Source organism: Hemiscyllium ocellatum, chromosome 23 (assembly GCF_020745735.1).
Source record: "Hemiscyllium ocellatum isolate sHemOce1 chromosome 23, sHemOce1.pat.X.cur, whole genome shotgun sequence".
Classification (NCBI taxonomy): Eukaryota; Metazoa; Chordata; class Chondrichthyes; order Orectolobiformes; family Hemiscylliidae; genus Hemiscyllium; species Hemiscyllium ocellatum.
The window spans coordinates 5,395,115-5,420,726 of record NC_083423.1 but is presented as its reverse complement, the minus strand read 5'-3'; the positions used below and the strand labels follow the sequence as shown (position 1 = coordinate 5,420,726).

At 39.1% G+C, this 25,612-nt stretch overlaps 1 protein-coding gene across 1 annotated transcript in view; it reads left to right on the top strand.

The window, feature by feature from the left end:
- The window catches only part of mcm10 (minichromosome maintenance 10 replication initiation factor), a 53,650-nt gene extending 33,378 nt beyond the window's left edge, over positions 1 to 20,272 (top strand). Inside the window, exons 16-20 of the mRNA XM_060843085.1 lie at positions 1,659 to 1,777; positions 4,909 to 5,022; positions 12,236 to 12,381; positions 17,947 to 17,989; positions 20,064 to 20,272. Of these exons, the coding sequence (XP_060699068.1) occupies positions 1,659 to 1,777; positions 4,909 to 5,022; positions 12,236 to 12,381; positions 17,947 to 17,989; positions 20,064 to 20,147 (506 nt within the window). The 3' untranslated portion in view covers positions 20,148 to 20,272. The remainder of the gene's footprint in view (positions 1 to 1,658; positions 1,778 to 4,908; positions 5,023 to 12,235; positions 12,382 to 17,946; positions 17,990 to 20,063) is intronic.
- Positions 20,273 to 25,612: the final 5,340 nt, after the last annotated feature.

Below are 25,612 nucleotides of genomic sequence, written 5' to 3'. Positions count from 1 at the left end.
AAATTATGTGTCCTGCTTCTAGAGTCATCAGCTGGGGAAAAGATGCTATCCACATCCACCCAGTCACACTCCATCAGAATTTTATAATTTTCAATGCAATCACCTCTCATACTTCAAACTGGTAGAGATTACAAGCACAGTTGTTTCAGTATCCTCCTCAGAAGACATTCTGGCCATCCCAAGGATTAATTTGGTGAACCTCCATTGTTCTCATTTTAGGACAAGTATATGCTTCTTTGGAAAATGATATCAAAACAGTATACAGCAATCCAGATCCGGTCTCATCAAGGGCCTGTACAATAGCACTAAAACATCTTTACACTGAACTCTATTTCTAATTCTATTTCTTTACTTTTATATTCAAATCACCTTGCAATGAAGGCCAATGTACCATATGCTTTCCTAAGTATTTACTTTTGGAGTGTTGCAGTGCTCCGAAAGCTTGTGATTTCAAGTAAACCTATTGTACTATAAACTGGTATCACCTGACTTTCTGACCTTGTACACCCCAGTACAACACTGGCACCTCCACATCATAAGTATTTGCAACATCTATATGCTAGCATTTAGTGATGTATAAACAAGGACACCAAGTCCAGGATGACAGCACTTTCCAAACTCTCTCCGTCTAAGAAACGTTGTGCCTTTGTTTTTTTTTCCACCGAAACAGATAACTTCACACTTATGGTAAATGGAATATAATATGAATATTCTTGCCCATTCTGTTACCATGTCCATATAGTATCAGTGCACCCACAGTATTGGTGTTCCAAGCTTATAATTCAGTGACAATGAAGGAATCCTGATATGGTTTATGTTAGAATGATGTGTGGCTTGCAAGAAAAATGGCAGGTTATGGGTTTCCTATTTATCTGCTGCCCTTGCTCTAGCTCTTTGAGGCCACGTGTTTGGAAGGTGCAGTTGAGGAATTTGGACAGGTTGCAGCAGTACATCACTGCTACCACAGTGAGTTAGTGATGGAGGGAATGCCAGTCTAGTTGGCTGCTTTGTCTTGGATGGTGTTAAGCTCCTTTAGTGTTATTGGAGCTGAACTCATGCAGGCATGTGGACAGTATTCCATTCCCTACTTGTACCTTGTCAGTGATGGGCAGGCTGTAGAGAGTCAGGTGATGATTTGTTGCTAATATTGTAACCTCTGGCTTGCTGTTTCAGCCACAATATTTTGCTGAATATAATCCTGTTCAATCTCTGGACAAGGGTAAGCCAACAGGATCTGATGATGGGGCATTCAGTGATCGTGATGCCATTGCATATGAAGAGGAGTTGGTTAGATTTTTTTCATGCTGGAGATAGTCATTAGTTGGCTCTTGTCATAAATGTTACTTACCACTTGCCGAAGCTTGTGTGTGTGGTGACAGATATCATCATAGATTCATAAAATACATCGGAATGAAGGCATTTATTTAAAGAGAAATCAAAATTGTTCATGCCTCTGATAAATTGTTCCCAGCAACCTTGAATTACAGAAACCTTTAGAGGTTTAATTAGCTATTTAGTATGTACTGGTCATATAATGTAAGTCATCATAAATGAGGTAAGTAAATCTTACATTTTAAAACAGAAATTATTAATCTCTTTAAGCATTTTTATGTGAGGCTTCTTAGTATCCAAACATCTTCAAAATTCTCTTTCTGCAGGTGAGGGAAATGATGAACCAACTTTAAAGAAGCGCCATGAACAGCTGGAGTACCTGGACTCAGAAGAGTTTCAGAAAATACTGAATGCACGATCGAGACATGTTGGCGCAGTACAAGAGGTGCGACCAGTCTGTCTGTGTCTCTCCTGTCTAACTGCAGCACTGTACATTATGGAATGAGGCTAGTTGTGGTTTATGTTCAGGTCATGTTTTTCCTGTTAAAACTCCACTAGCTAATCATATAATGGCAGTCTGTGTTCCACGCTAAAGAGACAGGGAACTTAATCATGTTTGCTTTTGCAACAAGACATTTATAATCTGGCACAGAAACACCACCTAACTCAGACGTTTTGCAGGCTATAAAATGTGCACATTGAGCAATTCCTTTTTGTCCTGTCTCTTTTGCCAATGTGTACACCAATTTCTGCCAGTCAACATTGTTGTACTTCCATCTCTGAAACTAAAAGTTCAGATCAGTCCTATAGAAAGGAAATATGGATGACGTATTTTAAGAACCTTATCATTTGTCAGTTGCAGACTTTTTCATACACATTTAAGTGAAGGGTCATGAAAAGTTCAGTTGTAATTCTGCCCAAAAGATGTTCATAAACTTTAAAAGATTGTGGCACTTAGCTTAGCACAATAAAGATATCTTTTGGACTTTTTGTGACGGAAAGCCGGAATACATAGATTGAAAAGCAAGTAACATCTTTGGGGTTGAAAGAATTTCTGTTTTCCTGATTAATGGATGTTCAGCAAAATAAAACAAATACTGGAAATATGGGAGATGTGAAATAAAAATGTAAAATGCTGGAAAAACTTAAAGGACTGGCAAAATCTGTGAAGAGAAGCAGAATTAATGTTTGAAGTCCAATATGACCCTTCTTCACAAGAGGCATATCAGACTTAAAATTAATTTTGTTTTCCTCTGGACATTCAGTAAGCCCCCGTATAATGTTGCTGTGTTTTATATTATTCCAATGCCAATGCTGCTCATTTAATGGGGCCTGCATTCTCATGAGTAACAAGATTTGGTTTCAAGTCATTTTACGTTACTATGAGGTTCGAACACATCACCCAGTAGGCCATGTTTTGCAATGGTGATTGCTGGTCTCTAACTTGAGTCTTCTCCTTGACAGTGCAGCATTATCCCATTACACCATGGAAGTGTCAGCCAAGATTCGTTGCTCAAGGTCTGCAATGGGACTTAGATTCATACAGTATAGAAACAAACCCTTCGGTCTAACCATCATCTCAACCTAATCTATTTCCATCTGTCTCCGCTTGGTCCATATACCTCCAAACAGTTCTTATTCATGTACTTATCCAAATGTCTTTTAAATATTGTAGCTGTACCCCCATCCACCACTTCCTCTGGAAGTTCAGTCCATACGCGAACTGCTTTCTTTGTAAATAAATTGCCCCTCATGTCTTTTTAAAATCTTTCTCCTTCCACCTTAAAATATGCCCCCTAGTCTTGAACTCCTCCACGCTGGGGAAAAGACATTGCCATACACCGAATCTATATTCCTCATGATTATATAAACTTCTAGAATGTCACCTGCTACACTCCAGTGGACAAAATTTCCAGTCTATCCAGGCTTTCCTTATAACTCAAACCGTCCATTCCTGGCAATATCCCGGTAACTTCTTTTGAATCCTCTCCAGCTTAATAATATCCATCCTATAACAGGGAGACCAGAACTGGACACACTACTCCAGAAGCGGCCTCACCAATGTCGTATACACCCTCAACCTAATGTCCTAACTCTGAAACTGAAAGATGTGAGCAATGAAGACAAGTGTGATAAATGCCTTCTTAACCATCTTATCTGTTTGTAATGCAAACTTAAAAGAATTATGTACCTGAATCCCAAGGATCTCTGTTCTAAAACACTACCCAGAACCCTACTTTTAATTGTATATGTCCTGCCCCTGTTTGTTTTACCAAATGCAGTACCTTCCCATTTATCTAAATGAAATTTCATCTGCCACTGTTCAGCCCATTAACCCAATTGATCAAGATCTCTGTAAATATTAGCCTCCTTCAGTGTCCACTATATCACCAATCTTGGTGTGATCTGCAAACATGTTAACGATGCTTCCTATATTCTCATCAAAATCATTTATATAACTGACAAAGGAAAGTGGACCCTACATTGATTCCTGTGGAATGCACTGATCAAAGGCCTCCAGTCCCTAAAACAGTCCTCCACATCATTCTATCTCCTGCCATTAAGCCAATTTTGTATCCCATTGGCACACAATCTGAATCCCATGACTTGAGCCCACAACTTCCTTATTCCAAGGCAACAGGCTACCAATTGAATGGAGCTAGCACTGATCCATTGCTACTTGGTCACCACCTTTTGGATGGAGCATTAAACTAGCTCCCAACTAACCACTCTTTGAGGTGATTGTAAAAGATCCATTTATACTATTTAGAGAAAAGTAGGGGTTTCTTTTGGAGCCCTGGCAAACATTTAGCCCTCAACGAAACCAGCAAAACCAACTATCACATATAACCTTATTGCTTTTTACAGTACCTGGTGCACAAAATGGCTTCCATGTATCCCCTAGGTTATAATAGTTCATCATTTCAAAGGTTTACTGACTTGTGATTTTTTTATATCCTGTGACCATAAAAAACACTGTAAATGAAAGTTTTTTTTTCTGTAAGTTAAATTTTAAGATATCAAAGCAATAATAGGTGATCAAATCCTTTTAATTTCCTGGGCTTCCACCTGAGGAGGCAGTGGTATGGGGTCACTATCTCCCAGGCTGATGCTTTGAGGACATGGGTTCAAATCTTACGATTGCAGATGGTGAAATTGAATTCCACACAAATATGGAGTTTAAATAAAGCCAGTCCACTGATGACCATTGTCAATTGTTGTCACAATTCCATTTGGTTCATTAATTGCATTTAGGAAAGGAAATCTGCCATCTTTACCAGGTAATTCCAGATTCAGAGCAATATGGTTGACTCTTCATTGCCCTGTGGACAGTTGGTGATGGGTAATGAATGATGACATAGCCCACAACCCATGAATAAATAAAATAATTGTAGTCAGTCCTGCACTGGCTCATTTAAATACACTGTCTAATAAGCTATAGTTTTATGGAACATATTTATTAGTGTTTGTATTACAATTTGGCTATTCAGTGATTTTACTTGAACATGTATAGCTTAACAGAAATGCTAACTGTAATTTGGTATAAGAATTGAGAATTGTTGTATGTTTCAATAGGTAGAAGCCGAGCTTCAAGAGCAATACTTTGAGCCACTAGTGAAAAAAGAGCAAATGGAAGAAAAGATGAGAAACATCCTTGAATTGAAGTGCAGAGTGGTAAGCTGTAAAACGGTGAGTGAAATTAAGAGACCAGTTAAGAATGTATGTGACCATTCTCTGGTCAGCGTCAAAGAACTCAATTGTATCCTGTGCTTCAAATTAAATGTTTCAATAGTATGATAAATTTGAGAGGCTGTGGTCTTTATATTGTTGATAAACAAGACATTTTGATGTAACTTTCCAACAGTCATATTTTCAATATGCACCAATTGTTTGGGTTAATGACTTGCCTGAATAAGAGAAGTACGGGTTGACACATCTACTCCACTAATCTGCTTTACAACCACTAGCATTGCAACCTAAGATTTATGAAACACTGTCCAAAGAATAGAGTATAGAGAGATTAAAGTAGATGGCATATAAAATAGATGAAAATCGAGCGGCTCAGTGTTTAGCACTGCTACCTTATGGTGCCAGGGACCCGGGTTTGATTCCAGCCTGGGGTGACTATGTCTTCCTGTGTCTGCATGGGTTTCCTCAGGGTGCTCTGGTTTCCTTCCACAATTTGAAGATGTGCAGGTTAGGTGAATTGGTCATGCTAAATTGCCCATAGTGTTCAGGGCTGTGTAGGTTAGGTGCATTAATCTTGGGAAATGTAAAGTAATAGGGTAGGGGAATGGGTCTGACTGGGATACTCTTTGGAGAGTCGGTGTGGACTTGTTGGGCCAAATGGCCTGTTTCCACACTGTAGGAATTATATGATTCAGATGAATGTTTCTTTAAGCTTGATTATCTTCACCTGTTTTCTTCTAAAATGCTTCTCTTTTAACACCAGAGTTTAATAAACCAACTTTCAACGCAAGAGAACTGTAGGACTATTCCTCTTCAGCAATAACCAATGTGCCCACTCTTATTTTGATTTGGGGCCCCAGTTCTCTCAGTTGTATTCCAGAATCAAAGAATTCTTGGAAGATGTGGGAAATTGTGAGCTTATGTACCTTGATGGGAAAAATAAAGAAGCTGAATATTACTTAAGTGCAGAAAAAAAATGAAGAGGCCACAATACACAATGATTTGGGAATGCTGTGTGAATCACAAAATGTTGGCAAGTTCAGTTTGTAACAAAGGCAAATGCAACAGTATGGCAAAATAAAATGGATTTTATTTTAAAGGAAATGGAGTATAACAGCAGAGAAGTTTTGCTCGAACTAGACAAGACACTGGTCAGACCACAGCTGTACTTAAGGAAAGATTTTACTGCTATTGGAGGCAATTCAGAGAAGGTTCATTAGACTGATACGGGGTATGGGGGGGGACTATCTTATTAAGAGGAGTCAAGTAGTTGTGCCTGTGTTCATTGGAATTTAAGTGAATTGAAGGCGACTATTGGAACGTTTCCCCAATAGGGAATGAAAATTCAGGAGGCAGGCAGGACTCAGGCAAGTGGAAGTTTATTCATGCAGAAACCAGTTAATGCCGGGAGCAGGCCAAAAGACCTTGCTCTGAGGTCAACCTTGGAAGGGAGATCCATGACATGCTCAGTTTTTGTACACTTTCTGTTATCACATACCTCATGAGCACTGTTTCTCCCTCTTACTTTGTATACCCAATCCAATGAGACACCTTATCAATAATAAGTTTTCTTATGAACAACCCCCAGGTTCCCATGATTTTATGATGATTAACAGACACTTCCAACCAGATATCACAATCCAATCTAGTCCCACCTGCCAGCATCTGGCCCATATCCTTCTAAATCCTTCCTATTTATTTACCTGTCCAGATGCCTTTTAAATGTTGCAATTGTACTAGTCATCCAGCACTTCCTCCTATGTAATAATATGGACGTTTTTCAAGATGTCACCATCTATTTCCCTACGTTCTATACCTTCCATGTCCTTTTCCATAGTAAACACTGATGCAATATGCTCATTTAGTATCTTCCCCATCTCCTATGGTTCCTCACAAAGGCCGCTTTCCTGATCTTTGAGGGGCCCTATTCTCTCCCTAGTTACCCATTTGTCCTTAATGTATTTGTAAAATCCCTTTGGATTCTCCTTAACTCTGTTTGCCAAAGCTATCTCATGTCCCCTTTTTGCCGTCCTGATTTCTCTCTTAAGTATACTCCTACTGCCTTTATACTCCTCTAAGGATTCACTCAATCTATCCTGTCTATACCTGACATATGCATCCTTCTTTTTCTTAACCAAAACCTCAATTTCTTTAGTCATCCAGCATTCCCTATACCTACCCCACCTTTCCTTTCACCCTAATAGGAATATATTTTCTCTGGACTCTCGTTATCTCATTTCTGAAGGCTTCCCATTTTCTAGACGTCCCTTTACCTGTGAACATCTGCCCCCCAATCAGCTTTTGCAAGTTCTTGCCTAATACCATCAAAATTGGCCTTTCTCCAATTTCAAACTTCAACCTTTTAGATCTGGTCTATCCTTTTCCATCACTATCTTAAAAATAATAGATTTATGATCGCTCGCCCCAAAGTGCTCCCCCACTGACACCCCAGTCACCTGCCTTGCCTTATTTCCCAAGAGTATGTCAAGTTTTCTCTAATAGGAACATCTACACATTGAATCAGAAAATTTTCCTGTGCGTACTTAAACTCCTCTCCATCTAAACCCTTAACACTTTGGCAGTCCCAGTTGATGTTTGGTAAGTTAAAATCCCCTACCATAACCACCCTATTATTCTTACAGATAGCTGAGATCTCCTTACAAGTTTGTTTCTCAATTTCCCCCTGACTATTAGAGGGTCTACAATACAAACCAATAAGGTGATCATCCCTTTCTTATTTCTCAGTTCAACCCAAATAACTTCCCTGGATATTCTCCCTCAGTACAACTGTGACGCTATCCCTTATCAAAAATGCCACTCCCCCTCCTCTCTTGCCTTCCTTTCTGTAGCATTTGTATCCTGGAACAGTCAGTCCTGTCCATCCTGAGCCACGTTTCTGCAATTGCTATCATATCCAGTCCCATATTCGTAACTATGCCCTGAGGTCATCTGCCTTCTCTGTTAGGCCTCTTGCATTGAAATAAATGCAGTTTAATTTGTCGTTCCTATCTTGTTCTCTGCTTTGTCCCTGCCTACCGTGACTGTTTGACTTGCTTCTTTTCTCAACTGTACCAGTCTCAAATTGATCTCTTCCCTCACTGGGTCCCCCACCCCAGCCTTAATAGTTTAAATCCTCCTGACCAGCTCTAGCAAATCTCACTGCTAGTATATTAGTCCCCTTCCAATTCAGGTGCACTCCTACAGCGGCCTTATTGAAAAATACAAAATTCTTATGGAACATGACAGCTTATATGCAGAGAGGTTATTTCCCCTTGTGGGAGAGTCAATACTAGGGTATAATTTCAGAAAAATGAGTTGCACATTGAAGGCAGAGGTGAGAAATTTCTTCTCTGAGGGTAGTGAATCTGAGAATTCTTTACTGCAGAGGGCTATCAAGGCTGGGTTGTTAAGTGTATTCAAGGCTCAGATAGACAGAGTTTTAAACTGGGAGGGAATCAAGGGCTCTGAGGAAAAGGGAGAAAAGTAGAATTGAGGAAAATCAGATCCAGAAACTACTTAGAAGGTGCAGAGGCTACTTAGTGGTTAGCACTGCTGCCTCACAGAGCCAGGAGCCTGGGTTTGTTTCCACCCTCTGGTGACTGTTGTGGAGTTTGCACATTCTCCCTGTGTCAGCGTCGGTTTCCTCCAGGTGAACTGATTTCCTTCCATAATCCAAAGGTGTACAGGTTTGATGGGATTGACCATGCTAAATTGTCCATAGTGTCCAGGGATGTGCAGGTTTGATGGGAAATGCAAAGTTATAGGGCTAGGATAATGATGTTTCTGGAGGTGACCTATGAAAAATGGTTTGATAAAAGCTGTAGCTTGTCAGTTTTAAATCAAAGACCCTTAAGAAAACTTTTCAGGACCTTTATGGCATATGCACCTGGATCCTTAAGTAGAAATAATGATGATGTTATCAGCACACACCAGTATTAAAATGTAAGCCCGACAGAAACTAAAGCAGCCAAATAGATATGTGAATCTTGGAAAATCATTACATCTAGTTTTCTTGTTAATGAAAGGACTATCTCAGCTATCCAGATGTAAATAGAAACAAGGCAGCTGAGTACCAAAATGTCCATTTTTTTTCTTGTGGTTTATTCTATCTTGGCATTGGAATGATTACAAGCAAGTAACGGTTCAAGTGAATGAAAACAGAGATCCTGAGTTTCTAGCCTGGTTTGATTATGCAGAAGGGCACATGACATCTTTTGTAGTTGGGCTATTCAAATAATAGGTTATGACTGGGCTAATTTGATGCCCAACACATGTGAGGTCAGAGGAAGAAATCAAGCTTTTTCTTTCTCTTTTATTTCTGACTTAATCTCATCCACTTGGTTAATTCTGCTCATTAATTTCATGTTCCACTTCCATCTTGCTTTAACCGATTTTATTAGATCCACAAGATGGCCAAGTCTCAGAGCAAAGTTTGTCACCACCCAACTTAAGACAGAATTAGACAGGTGACTGAAAGCTTGAGCAACCTGAAAGGGGAGAGAGTGGTTTAAGGAGTGAATTCCAGAGTTTACAGTTTAAGTTGCTGAAGACATGCCAGACAATGGTGTGACAGAGATACATTGCGGTGGTGGTGGGAGGGGAGGTGTGTGGTGGTGAAAGCGGGGGTCCCAAGATTGGAATTGAAGGAGCAGAGACCTCTTTGAATATTGGGGAAAAAAGCACAGCTGAAAATTAAACAAATGCTAAAAGCCATATCAATTACATGATTTGTTCTTGGCCTCAAAATTTATCATACTGCAACTTTAAACTTAAAGCTGCATTTTTCTAGAATCATTAAAAACTAGATGTAGGAAAATTCTGTGTTACTTGTGCTGTAATGTCATTAAAATATATAATGTTTTATATAGAGAATAGCACATGTTCAATTTAATCACTTGTTGCAGAAAATTATGCTTAATAGAGTTCAGATAAATTCCTCAACGCTTTGAGGATAATGTTCTTAAATGAGAAAATAGTTTTCTCATACCTTTCTGTAAGCACACTTGATCCAATTTTTTTTTAAATAACCTTGTCTTGATCCAGATGGCTCTAATTGTAAACCTGATATCCACTCATCCAACTGTGTTCATAATAAATTCCAATGTCTCATGTTTTTCAGCATTTTTGTGTCTCACTTTTCATACTAAACTGGACATTTTTAAAGTAATAAAAATGTGATAATAGGTTAAATCTGTTAGCAGAGAAGAAAACAAGGTTATGCAATCTATTTAAATTCCGGATAAGCAACTGATTGTGTAACCAATTGTTGAACTCTAATATTTTGATCAGTGTTATGTGGAAATGAGACTTTTTTTAAAAAATAGTAGCCCAGATTAGAGTGGTCACACCAACAAAACTGTTGATTTATTCCCCATTGCGTGTGCTGTTGAAGTCACCAAAGGCTGTAACCAATAAGGAATTATTGAATTGAATAGGTTAGATTCCCTACAGTGTGGAAACAGGTCCCTCGGCCCAACAGGTCCACACCAACCCTCCGAAGAGCAACCCACCCAGACCCATTCCCCTGCATTTACCCCTGGAATACCCAGAGAGAATGTGCAAACTCCACACAGACAGTTGCCCAACATGGGAATTGAACTCTGGTCCCAGTGCTGTGAGGCAGCAGTGCTAACCACTGAGCCACCGTGCCACCCTGTAATACTTTCCCATTCTTTTTCTTAGGATTAAGATCCCTTGAGAGAGATAAATCTTGTTGAATGACATGCATGTGGGTTTTTCATGGAAGAGATTCATATTTACTGCTTTAGTTTTCTAATAATATTGTAGCTTCTGTTTAAAATATCATGCATCTCTGCCAATCATTTATTTAACAACGAGTAAAATTTAAATTTGAGAGAGGGACCCATGAGGTTTTTTACTTCCCAGTTTACTGTCTATGAAAATGCTTCCCTGATTGGCTGCTTATGTTGCTTGATAACATCACTGCTATAGAGGACTCTAGATTCAAGCTGACAGCAGGAAAGGGGAAATCTACACTACAGGTCACTTGATCTTTGAGTATCTTTTTTGAGGTCTGCAGCATATCACTTAGTCCTATTGCTGACCACAAACTCAAGGCAATTAGTTTAGGGTAAAGTCTATTAATGTGAGGGAACTTGACAATGTGGTTGAGCTCAAAGACCCACTCAAATGCATGATTTGTTAGTGTGGTATTTGTTTTTGGTATGAGCTTATTGAGGCATATGTTAACATTGTTTGTATGTCATGGGATTAATTATCCAGGGAATATTCAAATTCCATCCAGCCTTTAAAAGATTCTGTCAGTAAAAGGGATTATGAAATTGTCAGATTGTAATTAAAAATTTAGATGCTTCACACGTAGAAGGAAACATCTCTGATCTATTCTGTCCTATATGTAATTCCAATCCCACACCCCATCCAGCCTTTAAAAGATTCTGTCAGTAAAAGGAATTATGAAATTGTCAGATTGTAATTAAAAATTTAGATGCTTCACACGTAGAAGGAAACATATCTGATCTATTCTGTCCTATATGTAATTCCAATCTCACACCAATGTGTTTAAATCATGTGTCAAATTGCAGGAAGAAAAATAATTGAACCATCACCTGGCCTGTTTATCCAGCAACGCTGTGGTTGCCTCTTCATAAATGGGCTGCAGGGATTCATGTGATAGTATCACGCCTTTGGGCAAATAAAGATGAGCAATAAATACATTGACAGCGACATTCTAGATTTTTTTTAAAGTTACACAATTGATTGATTTTAGCATGAAAGGAAATTATTTAATTGTTGACAGAAGTAGGTGCGATGAAGAGTCTTCCTTAAGTATTTTGCTTTAGTAATTTTATCATGGTAAAACGTGTAATCTCATCAAAACTAAATTGAAATGTTGCCCTTCCTTCAGAGCAAGGAATTCTGTTGTGAAAACAAAAAATGCTGGAAATCACGGCAGGTCAGGCAGCATTCATGGAGAGAGAGCAAACTAACGTTTTAAGTCTCGATGATTCTTCACCAGAGCTGCCTGTCAGAGGGTAGAGCAAAACTTCTTCAGGTTGGGTATTCCTTGAAGAGCTGTGGCAGTCAATTAAACACAATGTAGGAGCAAATTACTGCAGATTAGAATCTGTTCTGAAAGCAAAAAATGCTGGAAATTTACAGTGGGTCAGAATTCTGTTATATTGTTTGTAATTGTTTATGAAAGTCTAAAGTAGTTTGCTCACTTTTCTTGCAGTGCAGATATTCATATTACAAACCACTGGAGACGTGTGTGAGTGAAAACCATGATTACCATTGGCATGATGCAATCAAACGCTTCTTTAAATGCCCATGTGGTAACAGAGCAATAGCCTTAACAAGATTACCAAAGAAAAGCTGCAGGTATGTTTGTGGTAGACTGGCAGTAGAGGAAAATTGAAATGTTCTGAAATTATCAGTTCAAGATCTCATTCTATTGTAGTTGGACTTGGTTCAATGGCAACTTTAATCAGTGTATTACAAGTAATATATCATTAATAATAAAAATAGTATAATTCCAATGTTTATAGTGGACCATTCAAAAGCTTCAAATATGGTCCAGTTTCTCCTCCACATCACTCCTGTCATCTACACTGACATTAGAAGAGTGAAGGTGAAGACCACATTTATCCCTCTCAAGCTCAGTCTTTCAGTATGCTTGTTCTCCAAGTCCAGCATCCTCTTTGAATGTTCGTACTGTCTCTTTATTGATTATTCCAGTGTTTACTGCCCTTTGACCAACAAAGTATTTCTTAATCCTAACCAAACTTTTCTACATTTGAGTATCACATTTATTCATCAATATGTGCCACCTTTGCCTTAATTGCATAAAAAAAGTTGTTCTTCATGATGTGCAATTGACTGATGGTTATGAGTTCCTAGATTGGCTTATGCTTCTATTGCCTTTTACATTAAAACATATTGAGCTGAGTTCCTTAGAGCAATGCTTCTCAAACATTTTTCCATTGTCGGAAACAAAATCCGAAATTACTGGAAAAACTCAGCAGGTCTGGCAGCATATGTGGAGAGAAAGCAGAGCTATAATTTTGCATCCACTGACCCTTCTGAACTTCAGTTCTGAAAGTTTGGCAGAGGGTGTAGGCGCTGTTTGTGGGGAACAGAATGGAACATCTTTCCCTCCCTTCACCAGCACCTCATCCAAGGTTATTAAAAGGCCCAGGGGGTGTCAGGGATCACTTGGAAATATCTTGCAGTCATTACTGCTTTGGAGTTCACGCCCCCAAAATCTTAACTTGCAACTTCCACTTTGGGAAGCATCTGGTTTTAAGGTGAGTTAACACCGATTGCATTACTGTCCAGTATAGAAGGGAAACGTCCTTGGTTGCTAATGTATGCATATCAAGCATCTTAAAAGGTAGGAAATATGGACAGATAACACCAACCGATCCACAACACCTAAGGAATATAACCTGATCGAGTAGCTTTTATCTCCATTCATGTTATTAAAATTTTACTTTACCTCTCATTTATCCAAATTAAACTCTATCTACCACTCCAAGTCTATTGCCCCAATTGGTCAAGATCCCTCTGTAATCTTAGACAACCTTCTTCATTGTTGACTATACCACCACTTTTAGTCTCATCTTGCAAACTTAGTAATCATGCCTCCTTAATTCTTATCCAAATCATTTACGTAAACAACAAACGTCAGTGGACTCAACAATGATCCCTGCGGGACACCACTGGTCACAGGCCTCAAAACCAAAAGGCAGCCCTCCATCACGAAAAACAGCCACCCTCTGTCTCCTACACGCAAGGCAATTTTGTATCCATTTGATAAGCTCTCCCTGAATCCAGTGGTGGATGCAGATACAATTACAACATTTAAAAAGCATTTGGACAGATACATGAATAGGGAAGGTTTGGAGGAAAATGGGCCAAACACAGGCAGGTGGAACTAGTTTAATTTGGGAAACTTGGTCTGTTTCCATGCTGTGAGATTCTATGACTCATAGACCCATTTGAGTTTTTATTGCACATTTTCAAATTTAGGATGTGGTTCAATGGCTCCTATCATGCAAGGATTATATTTTCTGCTTGGTTCTTCATAACATTTCATAGTTTTTGTGTTCTTAAACAAGCGCTTGAGAGCAGGAGTAGGCATTTCAGCCCCTTAATCCTGCTCTGCCATTTAATAGGATCATGGCTGATCTCTTCTCTGTTTCAATTCTGTTTTTTTGCCCACTTTCCATAACCCTTCAACCAATTACTCATTAAAAATCTATCTATCTCCTCTTTACATTTACTCAATGAATCAACATTGACTGCACTCTGGTAGTGAATTTCACAGATTCATGACCCTTTGAGAGAAACAAACATTCCATGCTTACCATTGTTTCACTTTAATGTCAGTAACTTAATGGGGCCCATAGCCATAGAGATGTAGAGCACGGAAACAGACCCTTCGGTCCAACTCGTCCATGCTGACCAGATATCCCAACTCAATCTCATCCCACCTGCAAGCACCTGGACTATATCCCTCGAAACCCTTCCTATTTATATACCCATCCAGATGCCTTTTAAATGTTGCAATTGTGCTAGCCTCCACCACATCTTCTGGCAGCTCATTCCATACATACACCACCCTCTGTGTGAAAAAGTTGCCCCCTAGGTCTCTTTTATATCTTTCCCCTCTCATCCTAAACCTATGCCCTCTAGTTCTGGACTCCCCCACCCCAGGGAAAAGGCTTTGTCTGTTTAGCCTATCCATGACCCTCATGATTTTGTAAACCTCTATAAAGTCACCCCTCAGCCTCCAACACTCCAGGGAAAACACCCAGCCCATTCAATCTCTCCCTATAGCTCAAACCCTCCAACCCTGGTGACATCCTTGTAAATCTTTTCTGAACCCTTTCAAGTCTTGTTGAACATTATGTGATTCATTTCAAATTTGTTTTATATTTGATTCATTTGGTACCTTCTCTAGTCCCGAACTCACTCACTCTCTGTCTTGGACTTCTGTTTACATTCAAGATTCAGATTCAGTCCAATGTACAACATTGTGCAAGTGCGAGACTCGACGGTTCTTGGTGCTGGAGCTTTTATAATCCATGTTTATTTTTAAAAATGTACCCCTACTCACCTCTCCTGAAACATTGCGATGATCAAGAATTTGGAAGAAGAGCAGTAAGGCAGGAGCAGTTTGGAAAGGCGTATAGATTGTTAAACCCCTGACACTTTGGGCCTCACAGTTCAACATCACTGCTCCAGTTTTAGACTAAATCTAGACTTTAAACAGGGGCATAAGTCCAAGTGAGAGAAACTGTATGCAAGTGTGTCAGGGAGCATGGTGCACAACTCAGACTGGGGAGTGGAGAGAGGCCACATCTGGGATGATCAGGGAATAGGGAGAAACCTCACCCTGAACAGTCAGGGAATGAGGAATGTGGTCACTGCCCGCCACTCAGGGTTGAGCAATGAAGAGTGACCAGTGACCACAATGATCCGGAAGCAAGATTGTCAGTGAAAAGATGGTACTGTAAATGGCAGGTTACATTTTTCTTTCATATTTGAGAATTATTTTTGAAAGTTATTTACCAATGTAGGATATAGCAATATAAAATACTTGAACACAATGTTTTGTTTCTGGTAAGGTTCATATAGAATCTAACTGTTATTTTAATATTGATTCTTTTACCAATGTTGTAGTTAAGTTCACTTCACTTAAAGTTGTGGTTTCCAGAAATGCAATCATAACCTTCAGTGAGGACTTACTGAGAAAACTGCAGATTAAAAAATGCAAAGAAAAATTCTGTTAGACCCAAATACAGAGAGCTTCAGACTGGAAGCTTGTGGGGCATTGCATTCTGTATACACAGGGACTTTGTGGTCTCCAAACTAAACCACTAAACTACAACAGTAGCACCCCGAGCAAAACAAAGTAAGTTGTATTGAAAATATAACCTAAATCCACAGTTAAAGCATACTCCGATTCTGAAGCAAAATAGAAAAAACGCTTACAGTGGTACACCATTGAGAGTGTTATGACCCGATGCGATATATTATCTCTCAGATATATTATCTATTTTATTTAGGAAAATGAAGCTTTTTTCTTGCCAATATCTAACTCATGAACAAATGTTTATCATAAGTACTTTTTTTAAAGGGTAGTCCAGTACACTATCGAAGTCTTGTCAGAGGTCAGATTCCCATTTTTTATGATTATAACACAGCTGAGGATTATTCACATGGTTCCTTCCTCTGAAAGGAGTGAAGATCACTCTCGTGATCAGTATCAATTGTATGTCAGTAAAAGAGAGGCAAATAAAGTTGATTATCTTGATTTTTAACTCCAGTGCAAAGCCTCTTTACTGTGCTGTCTCAATGTGGACACTTTTAAACATCGCACTTGTTTGAGCTCAGTCTGGTATATTGGGTATACCTTACTTTCTCAAATTTGGAGCAGGAAGATCCTTGAATTAAGCAGTGGGAAAGTTTTGGTCCTTTTAACTATCCAAATGCTGAATATTCCACACATGGATAAGACCTGACTGTCTCATGAAAATGGGCATAATGGTATCAGATTAGATTAGATTACTTACAGTGTGGAAACAGGCCCTTCAGCCCAACAAGTCCACACCGACCCTCCGAAGCACAACCCACCCATACCCCTACATTTACCCCTCATCCAACACTATGGACAATTTAGCATGGCCAATTCACCTGACCTGCACATCTTTGGAGTGTGGGAGGAAACCGGAGTACCCGGAGGAAACCCACATAGACACTGGGAGAATGTGCAAATTCCACACAGTCAGTCGCCTGAGTCAAGAATTGAACCCGGGTCTCTGGCGCTGTGAGGCAGTGCTAACCACTGTGCCACCATGCCGCCCACTGCTGTGTGTGGTATGTGCTGGTGGTAAGCAATGCCTTCAGACTGTAATATGTAGGAGCAGAAGTAGACCATCCAATCCATCAGGTCTTCTCCATTATTGACTGAGATTGTGGCTGATCTCATAATACCCAACTCAGCTTATTTGCCTTTTCCACATTACCTTTGATTCTCTTAGTGATTAACAATTTATTTCAGCTTTGAATATTAATGATCCACTCTTGACAGTCCTCTGTGGGAAAGAATTCCACAGATTCATTCTTCTTTGAGAAAAGAAATTCCTTCTCATCTCTGTCTGAAATGTGACAGCCCTTAGTCTGAGATTATGCTCTCCTACAAGGGGAAATAGCCTTTCCACATCTACCTTGACAAGTCCCCTAAAAATCTTTTTCAGTAATGGAGCCTCTGATTATTCTAACCTCCAATGAGCATAGGTCCTTATGACTCTCCCTCTCCTTTAAAGAAAATCCTTCCACGCCCAGTATCCACCTAGCAAATTTTCTCTGGATTGCATCCAGTGGGATTATGTCCTTCCTTAGCTGTGATCTGATAAGTGCCTTCTGTAGTTTCAAGACTCCATATTTTTGTGTTCCTTTGTCTTTGAATTAAAGGCCAACATTCAATTTTCTTTTTTTGTTACCTGCTGTATTGATATGCTAATGTTTTGATGGAAAACTAAGGAAAAAAAATTAACTTGATTTGTCAACCACCACCACCCTTTCCATTCCGTAATTTTAAAAATATATTGTTGCTTTTGCATTTTGTTTCATCTTTGTGTTTGTTAGTATGTACAGGCCACAACAATGAGCACCTTTGTTTTAACTCATCAAAATATTCTTATAATTTCCTGAGATTTGGGGAATGCAAATGTTTTTGTAGAGTATTCCAGCATAGAAACAGACCCTTTAGTCCAACTGGTCCATGCCAAACATGTTCTCAAACTAAGCTAGTCCCACTTGCATGTGTTTGGCTCATATCCCTTCAAGTGTTGATACATTTTAAATGAGTGGAACAATAAGAAATAATCATAAAGTTATTTGACTAATGCAATAGTAATTTCTTGTGTTTGTTTTCAGTAACTGTGGCTTGTTTAAGTGGGAGAGAGATGGAATGCTGAAGGTGAGTTCATCTAAGGTTCTCATGTTCTGAACAGCTTGCTGTTTTGACTTACTTGTATGTGCTGATTTGCTCTGAAATATCATAATGTAGTCAATAATGCATCTTTTGCAGAGTAAAATAGGGCAAAATAGTAAACTATTACTTCCAAAACAAGCATTTTATTTTTAAATGCAGACAGTGGCCTTCCCCTGTCAGGAGTTAAATGCACCTAAACAATTTTTAAAAATTAAATTTGAGTTTTCATGTAAGTTATTTACTTGATAGAATATTTAGGGGAGGTAGTGGGCAAGTGAAGTCTGACTGCGGTCTTTAACTCCAATACTGGTGATGGATGGAACCAAGATAAACAAATAAAACCACCTTCCTGGTGTCGGATATCTAAGTCCAAGATTGAGATCCAAATTCAATGATATTAGCAATATTTTACCTGATGTAGTTTTTAAGGTTCACACAGTGAGTTGAATAAACCTGATTAGTTTTAAAGAAATGCAGCTACAATAAGTTGCCAAGAACCTGTCTGCTCAAACAATAAAATAAGTTGACAAGAAGGGAGTCACAGTGATGCAGGATGTGACAATGGGTGCCAGAGTAGAGGTCAACGTTCAGCAACCCATGCTGACACTCATGAATTCACATCATGCAACCCTTGAAAATGGAGTAGCACAGAACAAGAGGTAACTAATGTACAGCTTTAATAATGACTGAATATTATAACTTTTAGATAATCAGGCAAGTCTGGGACAAAGAGTTGCCATTCCCAGTAGACATTACTGGACAAAGTTTCCAGCCACTGCTACATATTGGGGGCCTTTAGTCTTTTTCCTTCATTGGAAAATTCTGCAACCCATTTGTGGTTTGGTATATTACGTTTTGAAATCTGGTTATGCATGTTTATTTACAAATGCTGATATTTCAAAGTCCATTGCCCAGTTTATTTAGAGTTGATGAATATACCCTCGGTAGGAAATTCTGAGAGGGAATGTCCAGTGGTGTCCGGGTTCATGAATAGTGTCTGGAATCTTAAACCATTTGTTTGTCCAGGAGTAACCGCTAGGGACATCTAGTCTTTTTTTAAAATATAATCCATATGCAGCTGTGGATTTCTGTGTCTTTGAAATCTTCCTCATGAATTAGTTTCACACTTTTTCTTCAGTGGAGACAAGACCCCTGTGAAACCTTGTGCAAAGACACCTTTTAGCTGGATCGAGAAATAAAAATAACTGAATTTCTTTTCATCATTCATTCATAGGATGTGGGTGACACTAACAAAGCCACAATTGATTGCCAAAGTGCTGACTGTCCTTTGAGAACATGGGACAAAAAGTTGATTTGGGTGTTTCTTGGGCCAGGTGTAAGTTGCATTTCCTCACGGTCACACGAGCCAATTACAGGCCTCATCCCACTCTTGCTGTTATTCCAGTAGTGCGGTCGTTGAGGGGGAGAGTCACATCACATGATCACCGGGTGTACTCCGGCAAGCCAGTTTGCCGGCTGCAGCCCTCTGTTTCGGTATCCTTCTGGGAAGCCTGTCCCTCGATACCAATCCTCCATGCTATGGCCTTCCTGAATGGCCCCAACAAGTAACCTCCTCTCTCCTGGGCCTCTGGCTAATCCTCATCCTGTGACATGTAGTTCTAACAGTGGCCACTACTCCTGGTGGTGCTGCTGGATTTAAAGAGTTGATTGCACCCCCCCACCACCACCACTTTTAAAGAACCCTGTCTTGAAGACCTTAGCTTCCCACAATGGCCACGTGGAGTGGTCTTCCTTAAACCTCACTTGAGTTCACTCTATATGTATGTCCATATAAAATTTTCCACATGACAAATTTGGGTGATAGAAGGACAGACATTTGGAAGATGGTTCTTATGTGCATTTGGAGGTTATATCCAAATGATGTTAGTCTCAACTTTGATGAACTGTCTGTCAAATATTTTGTTGCTAACAAAATTGTTTTGTGCCAAAATTCATGGTTTTATTTGCAGGCAGTCTTATTCGCTTAATGACATTTCCAATGCTGCAAAGTTGTTTTTGTCAACGTACTGATATTTCTGAATTCTCTCTGTCTCTCTAGGAGAAGAAAGGTCCAAAAATAGGTGGAGAGCTGCTGCTACCAAGAGGAGAAGAACATGGCAAATTTTTAAGTAGTTCAAAATGATCCATGGATCAGCAAGTGTAAGATTAAATGCTACATTTTTAATATCACTGTATCAATGGTACAGAACAGTTTTATCTTGTGGTGTTAAACTTCCAGATGTAAAATTAACTTTTTTAATCATGAATAAATTGACCAATTTTTTAATTTCTGCAAAAAAGAATCTCATAGATTGCGTCTTATGGCTATTTGGAACATGGAAGGTTTATTTCTCTTTAAAATTATGTGTTAGGTATGAACAAGGTTTGCCAGCATACATATGAACCGTAGGATCTCCACCAGCTTTAGTATGACGAATCCAGTTCATTCACCATATAGGAGCATGGTTCACCACTAAATAAAGAGAGGAATCTTGGAGTGAGGAGACTAAGACTTAATGCTACTTTGTGAGTGACTTTGTGCTACTGAGACTTTATAAAGCTCTGGTTAGGCCCCATTTGGAGTACTGTGTCCAGTTTTGGTCCCCACACCTCAGGAAGGACATACTGGCACTGGAGTGTGTCCAGCAGAGATTCACACGGATGATCCCTGGAATGTTAGGTCTAACATACAAGGAATGACTGAGAATCCTGGGATTGTATTCATTAGAGTTTAGAAGATTTAGGGGAGCTCTATTAGAAACTTACAAGATAATACATGGCTTGGAAAGGGTGGGCGCTAGGAAATTATTTCCGTTAAGCGAGGAGACTAGGATCCATGGACACAGCCTTAGAATTAGAGGGGGTAAATTCAGAACAGAAATGCAGAGACATTTCTTCAGCCAGAGAGTGCTGGGCCTGTGGAATTCATTGCCGCAGAGTGCAATGGAGGCCGTTGCATGTCTTCAAGGCAACGATTGATAAATTCTTGATGTCACAAGGAATTAAGGGCTACGGGGAGAATGCGGGTAAGTAGAGTTGAAATGCCGATCAACCATGATTGAACGGCAAAGTGGATTTGATGGACCAAATGGCCTTACTTCACTCCTCTGTCTTATGGTCTTAATGATAGGACACCCAAATCCTAACCAGTTTATACAGCAGGTCTTGTGTTTGCTCTGCTCAGCTTCAGAAAGGTAGGTTGTTATTTCTGAGTAATCCTGAGTAAATATTTTTCCCGAATTGACAGATTTTTTTTAAAGGTATCTCCTGCAGATTTGCACAAGCTTTTGACATTAGCTCATTTTCTTCAGGAAGCTGCATTTATAATAATTTTACCAATTTAACGTAGTATCCTATTCAGATTTGTTAGTGGGAGAAATGCCTCCAGAAATGTGAGCTGTAGCTTGCATTGCCCCACAATCTGTTTTAGAGCAACTCTGTGATGTTCTTCCATTTCTCTTTCCTGACAGCTGATGAGCACAGATTTATTCTTGTGCATGATCTTTGGGTGCTAAAGGTGAAAAGAACTAGAATTTTAAGGAAGTGATGTCTTAAATTCTATTTTTTTCTGTTAAAATATAAGAATTCAAGACCAAGTCTTGGAAGGCAGTATTTATTTTTCAGCAGATATCTGGTTTCTTCTTATTTGACATCTCTCATAACTTCCTATATTCATCTTCCAGATCTCAGCCAAAGCTACACAAAAGCCAACTATTGGGAATTATGCAAAATCCTTTCAGAATAACTCCACCTTAGATGATTACTCATCCCCTATAAGATCATCTGACCTACATGACGCAATTTACACTTCATATAAAGACGTACGGAGTGTAGGAACACAAGCCCATAAAGGGATGTAATTTTAAAGGCCTGCCATTCAAATGGTCCTGCACTTACAAACTGCTCCTTTCAATTGTCCTGTGTTGTGTCCTGACTTAGATACAACTTAACTTGTGAACGGACAGCAGAATGGAACCCATTTGCAATCCGGGATATGCTTGTACCTTTTTTAATACAGTCAAGGTAGGGTGGGGCCTGCTGCACTGAAGATCTGAAACTTTCATAAAACTTGTATTTAGAGCTAATTACTCGCAATTACCCTTCACATGTTACACAGTGGAAAGATATCTGTCATTCCAAATTGGTGGCAGATGATATATTTTAATATAAACTAAAAGTTACATTACCATAAGATGTCAACCCACAGTGCAACAAAATATGTCATCAGACAAAATAGCAATAAAACCTTTTGCTTAGAACCTGGTCACGGTTGTTCATATTGGTGAGAAGATTAATAAAGAATCACAGTGGTGGGACTTGGAATCTCAAGTTGTGTAGTGCTAGGAATGACCATGTGTTGGAGAAGTGCCAATTGCCTTGGAGAGAAACCAAGATAGGGCCATTGAGTTTAGGTAGGCCTATTGAGGGTTGAATCTGTTTACTAATTTAAAGTATTTTCAACATATAATTCAATTGTTTAAAACTGAAATTGCAAAGTGGTATTTAAAAATTTGAGATTAATAGACTTTGAAAAGATGATCCAGTTGCTGTGAGAGGTAGAACAAGGTTGGTTATTGAATTAAGGTCTATGAATAAGGGACAAATCTGGCATGCGTAGTTTGCAAAACAGTTGTGCAAACAAAAGCCCTGCCCTTTAAGTTTCCTTAAACAGCGATGGCTGTCAAACAGAGTAACGTTGGAGGAATGGCTTCTACTGGCTCTCTAGACTTGGCATTAAGGAAAATACAGGCATTTGGTACTATATCATCATCTTAATGATGTTCCAAAGTGCCTTGCAGCCAATGAAATATTTTTAGAAGTGTGGTCACTGATGTACTGTAGTCAATCTTTGCATCAAATCTATGCACAGCAAGCCCTCGAGCAGCAATGTGATAATGATCAGATTTTGGGATAAATATCAGCTAGGGGTTGCACCTGTTATGATCTAGTGGCTCCAGTTGGTATGGGGTAATACCCAGTTCATGTTGGTACCTGAAAAAACAGATCTGACAGTAACATTGCTGGACAGGTCACATTGTATTTTTAAAATTATTGTTACAAAAGTGATCATTTACTAAATCACATGCTGTGGGCTTTGTTTCAACAGTGAAGCAAAATGAAAATCTGTTAATAACAGAAATGAAAATAAATAAGAAAAGGAAAACGCTATTGCTTTATGATACAGACTCAAAGATTTGTGAACACAGTAAAAATAATCCAAGCATTTTTTATAGATTAAACAAAACAATGGTTTTGTATCGGAATTAGTACATATTGGTAGAGCTGACAAACACTGTTGCAGTTCTAAAAGTGGTTAGTGCTTTACCTGAAACAGGACCTAATTCAGCTGTTTTTCCAGAGAGAGACTTTTTTATAGATATTTTTATTAGAAATTTAACATTTTTACAAGTTTACAAAAATAAACAAAACTCTCAAATACAAACGTTGATATACAATTAAATCTTAAATAAATAATAACCAAAATTTGACAAAAGAAAAAAAAACAAAACTCAACTAACTACTAATCTAACCTACAACTAACTACTAATCTAACCTACAACTAACCAAAGTGTATAATTAACTCATATTATACAAATAAGAGAATGGGGAAAAAAAATGGATAACAAGAAATTGGGTAATGAGATACATGCTCGGAATGTGTTAACATCAAATATAACAAAACATGTATTCATGCGGGATTCCTCTCCCAAGGGGCCCCAGACCAGCCAGGTTCGTACTCTAAATTAAATAAAAGCCCTTGTTAGGAGGGCCGAAATATCCGTATTTATATAATTCAAAAAGGGCTGCCATATTTTATGAAATAATTTGGTCTTTCAGTGTACCATATTTGTCAGGAAGTCAAGGGGAATACATTCCATAATTAATCTGTGCCAATGTGAAAGTCCAGGGGGGCCCTCAGCCACCCAGTTCACCAAAATATTTTTCCTTGCACAGAAAGAGAGAATAGAAAATAATCTCTTCCCGTGCATATCCGTGCATAAATTTCTGTCTGGGTTCTTGCTACTTTAGTCCAGTATCTACGGATCTTATGATAAGTCCATAGGCAATGTACAAGAGTGCCCACCTCTATTTTACATTTGGGACACATTGGAGATGCTCCTGCCTTAAATTTTGCCAATCGATCCGGTGCTATATGGGCCCTATGAAGTATCTTCAGCTGGGTAGCCTGAGTTCTGTTGCAGATGGTGATTCTTCTGACATTTTCCCAAATCTCATTCCACATTTTTATAGAGACTTCTAGTCCCAAATCCTGATCCCATGTTTTAAGCAGATTGTCCATATCTCCCGACACTTCATCATGTAGTAAATGATAAATAGTACTGACGGAAGTTACCCCCATTGGTCGTAGCACTCTAAATTCTCTATCTGATTTATAAAGACTATCTAATAACGTAGTTGTCTTCTGTATATAGTCTCGAATTTGGAAGTATCAAAAGAGGTCTTCATTAGGTAATCCGAATTTCTGAAGCTGTTCAAAAGACATCAGGACCCCTTCTTTAAATAGGTCTCCTAGACATGAGATACCCCTGGATCTCCAGAGTTTAAAAGTGGCATCTGTAAACCCCAATTGAAATCCCCATGCTCCCACTATCGGCACATAAGGGGATGTTTTATGTGAGTTGCCCTCATTTTGCCGCAATATATTCCAAGCTTTAATTGTGTTTAGTATTATAGGGTTTTTACAGTGATCCATAATGATTTTCCTCTTGGCTGAAAATAAAAGGTTAATAAGTGGGCATTTTACTTGAGAAGCCTCAATGTCCAGCCAGATTGATTGTGGATCAGACAAGACCCAATCAGCTATTTAACTTAATCGGGAATTTAACTGATATTTCCTAAAATCTGGGAAGTCCAATCCTCCCCTTGCTGTAGCTTCTTCAGCTTAATGAGGGGCCGTCTATGATTCCAGATAAAGGAACCCAACCAGCCATATAATTTACATAGTGCCAGCCTCGGCAGCATCACCAGAAGCATTCTCATAGGGTATAGGAGGGGGGCAGGTCATTCATTTTAATTAGTGCTATTCTACCCAGCCAGGAAATTGGAAGGTCTCCTCATCGCTGGAGGTCCTGCCTTATCCTTTCCAGTAAATGCACAAAGTTAGCCTTGTATAACTGACCAAATACTGGGGTAATAAAAATGCCTAAATATAAGAAACCCTCCAGGGACCACCGAAAGGGAAAGTGTGATCCGTCCACTAAGTGGGGTATCATAGCAAGGCCACCCATTGGCATAGTCTCCGATTTCGAGAAATTAATTTTATAGCCTGAGAATGCACTAAATGTATTAATAACTTGGATTAGGCGAGGCACGGACATCAGAGGATTACTGAGGAATAGAAGAACATCATTTGCATACAGGGTAATTTTATGTTTACCTGTACCAATCCTCGGGGCCGTTATATTCGGATCAGCCCGTACAGCTTCTGCTAGTGATTCAATTATTAGCGTAAATAACAATGGCGAGAGAGGATATCCCTGACAGCAGCCCCTACCCACACTGAAGCTATCCGAACCTAATCCATTGGTAACCACAACTGCTTTGGGATCACTATACAATGTTGAGACCCATTTGGTAAACACCTTT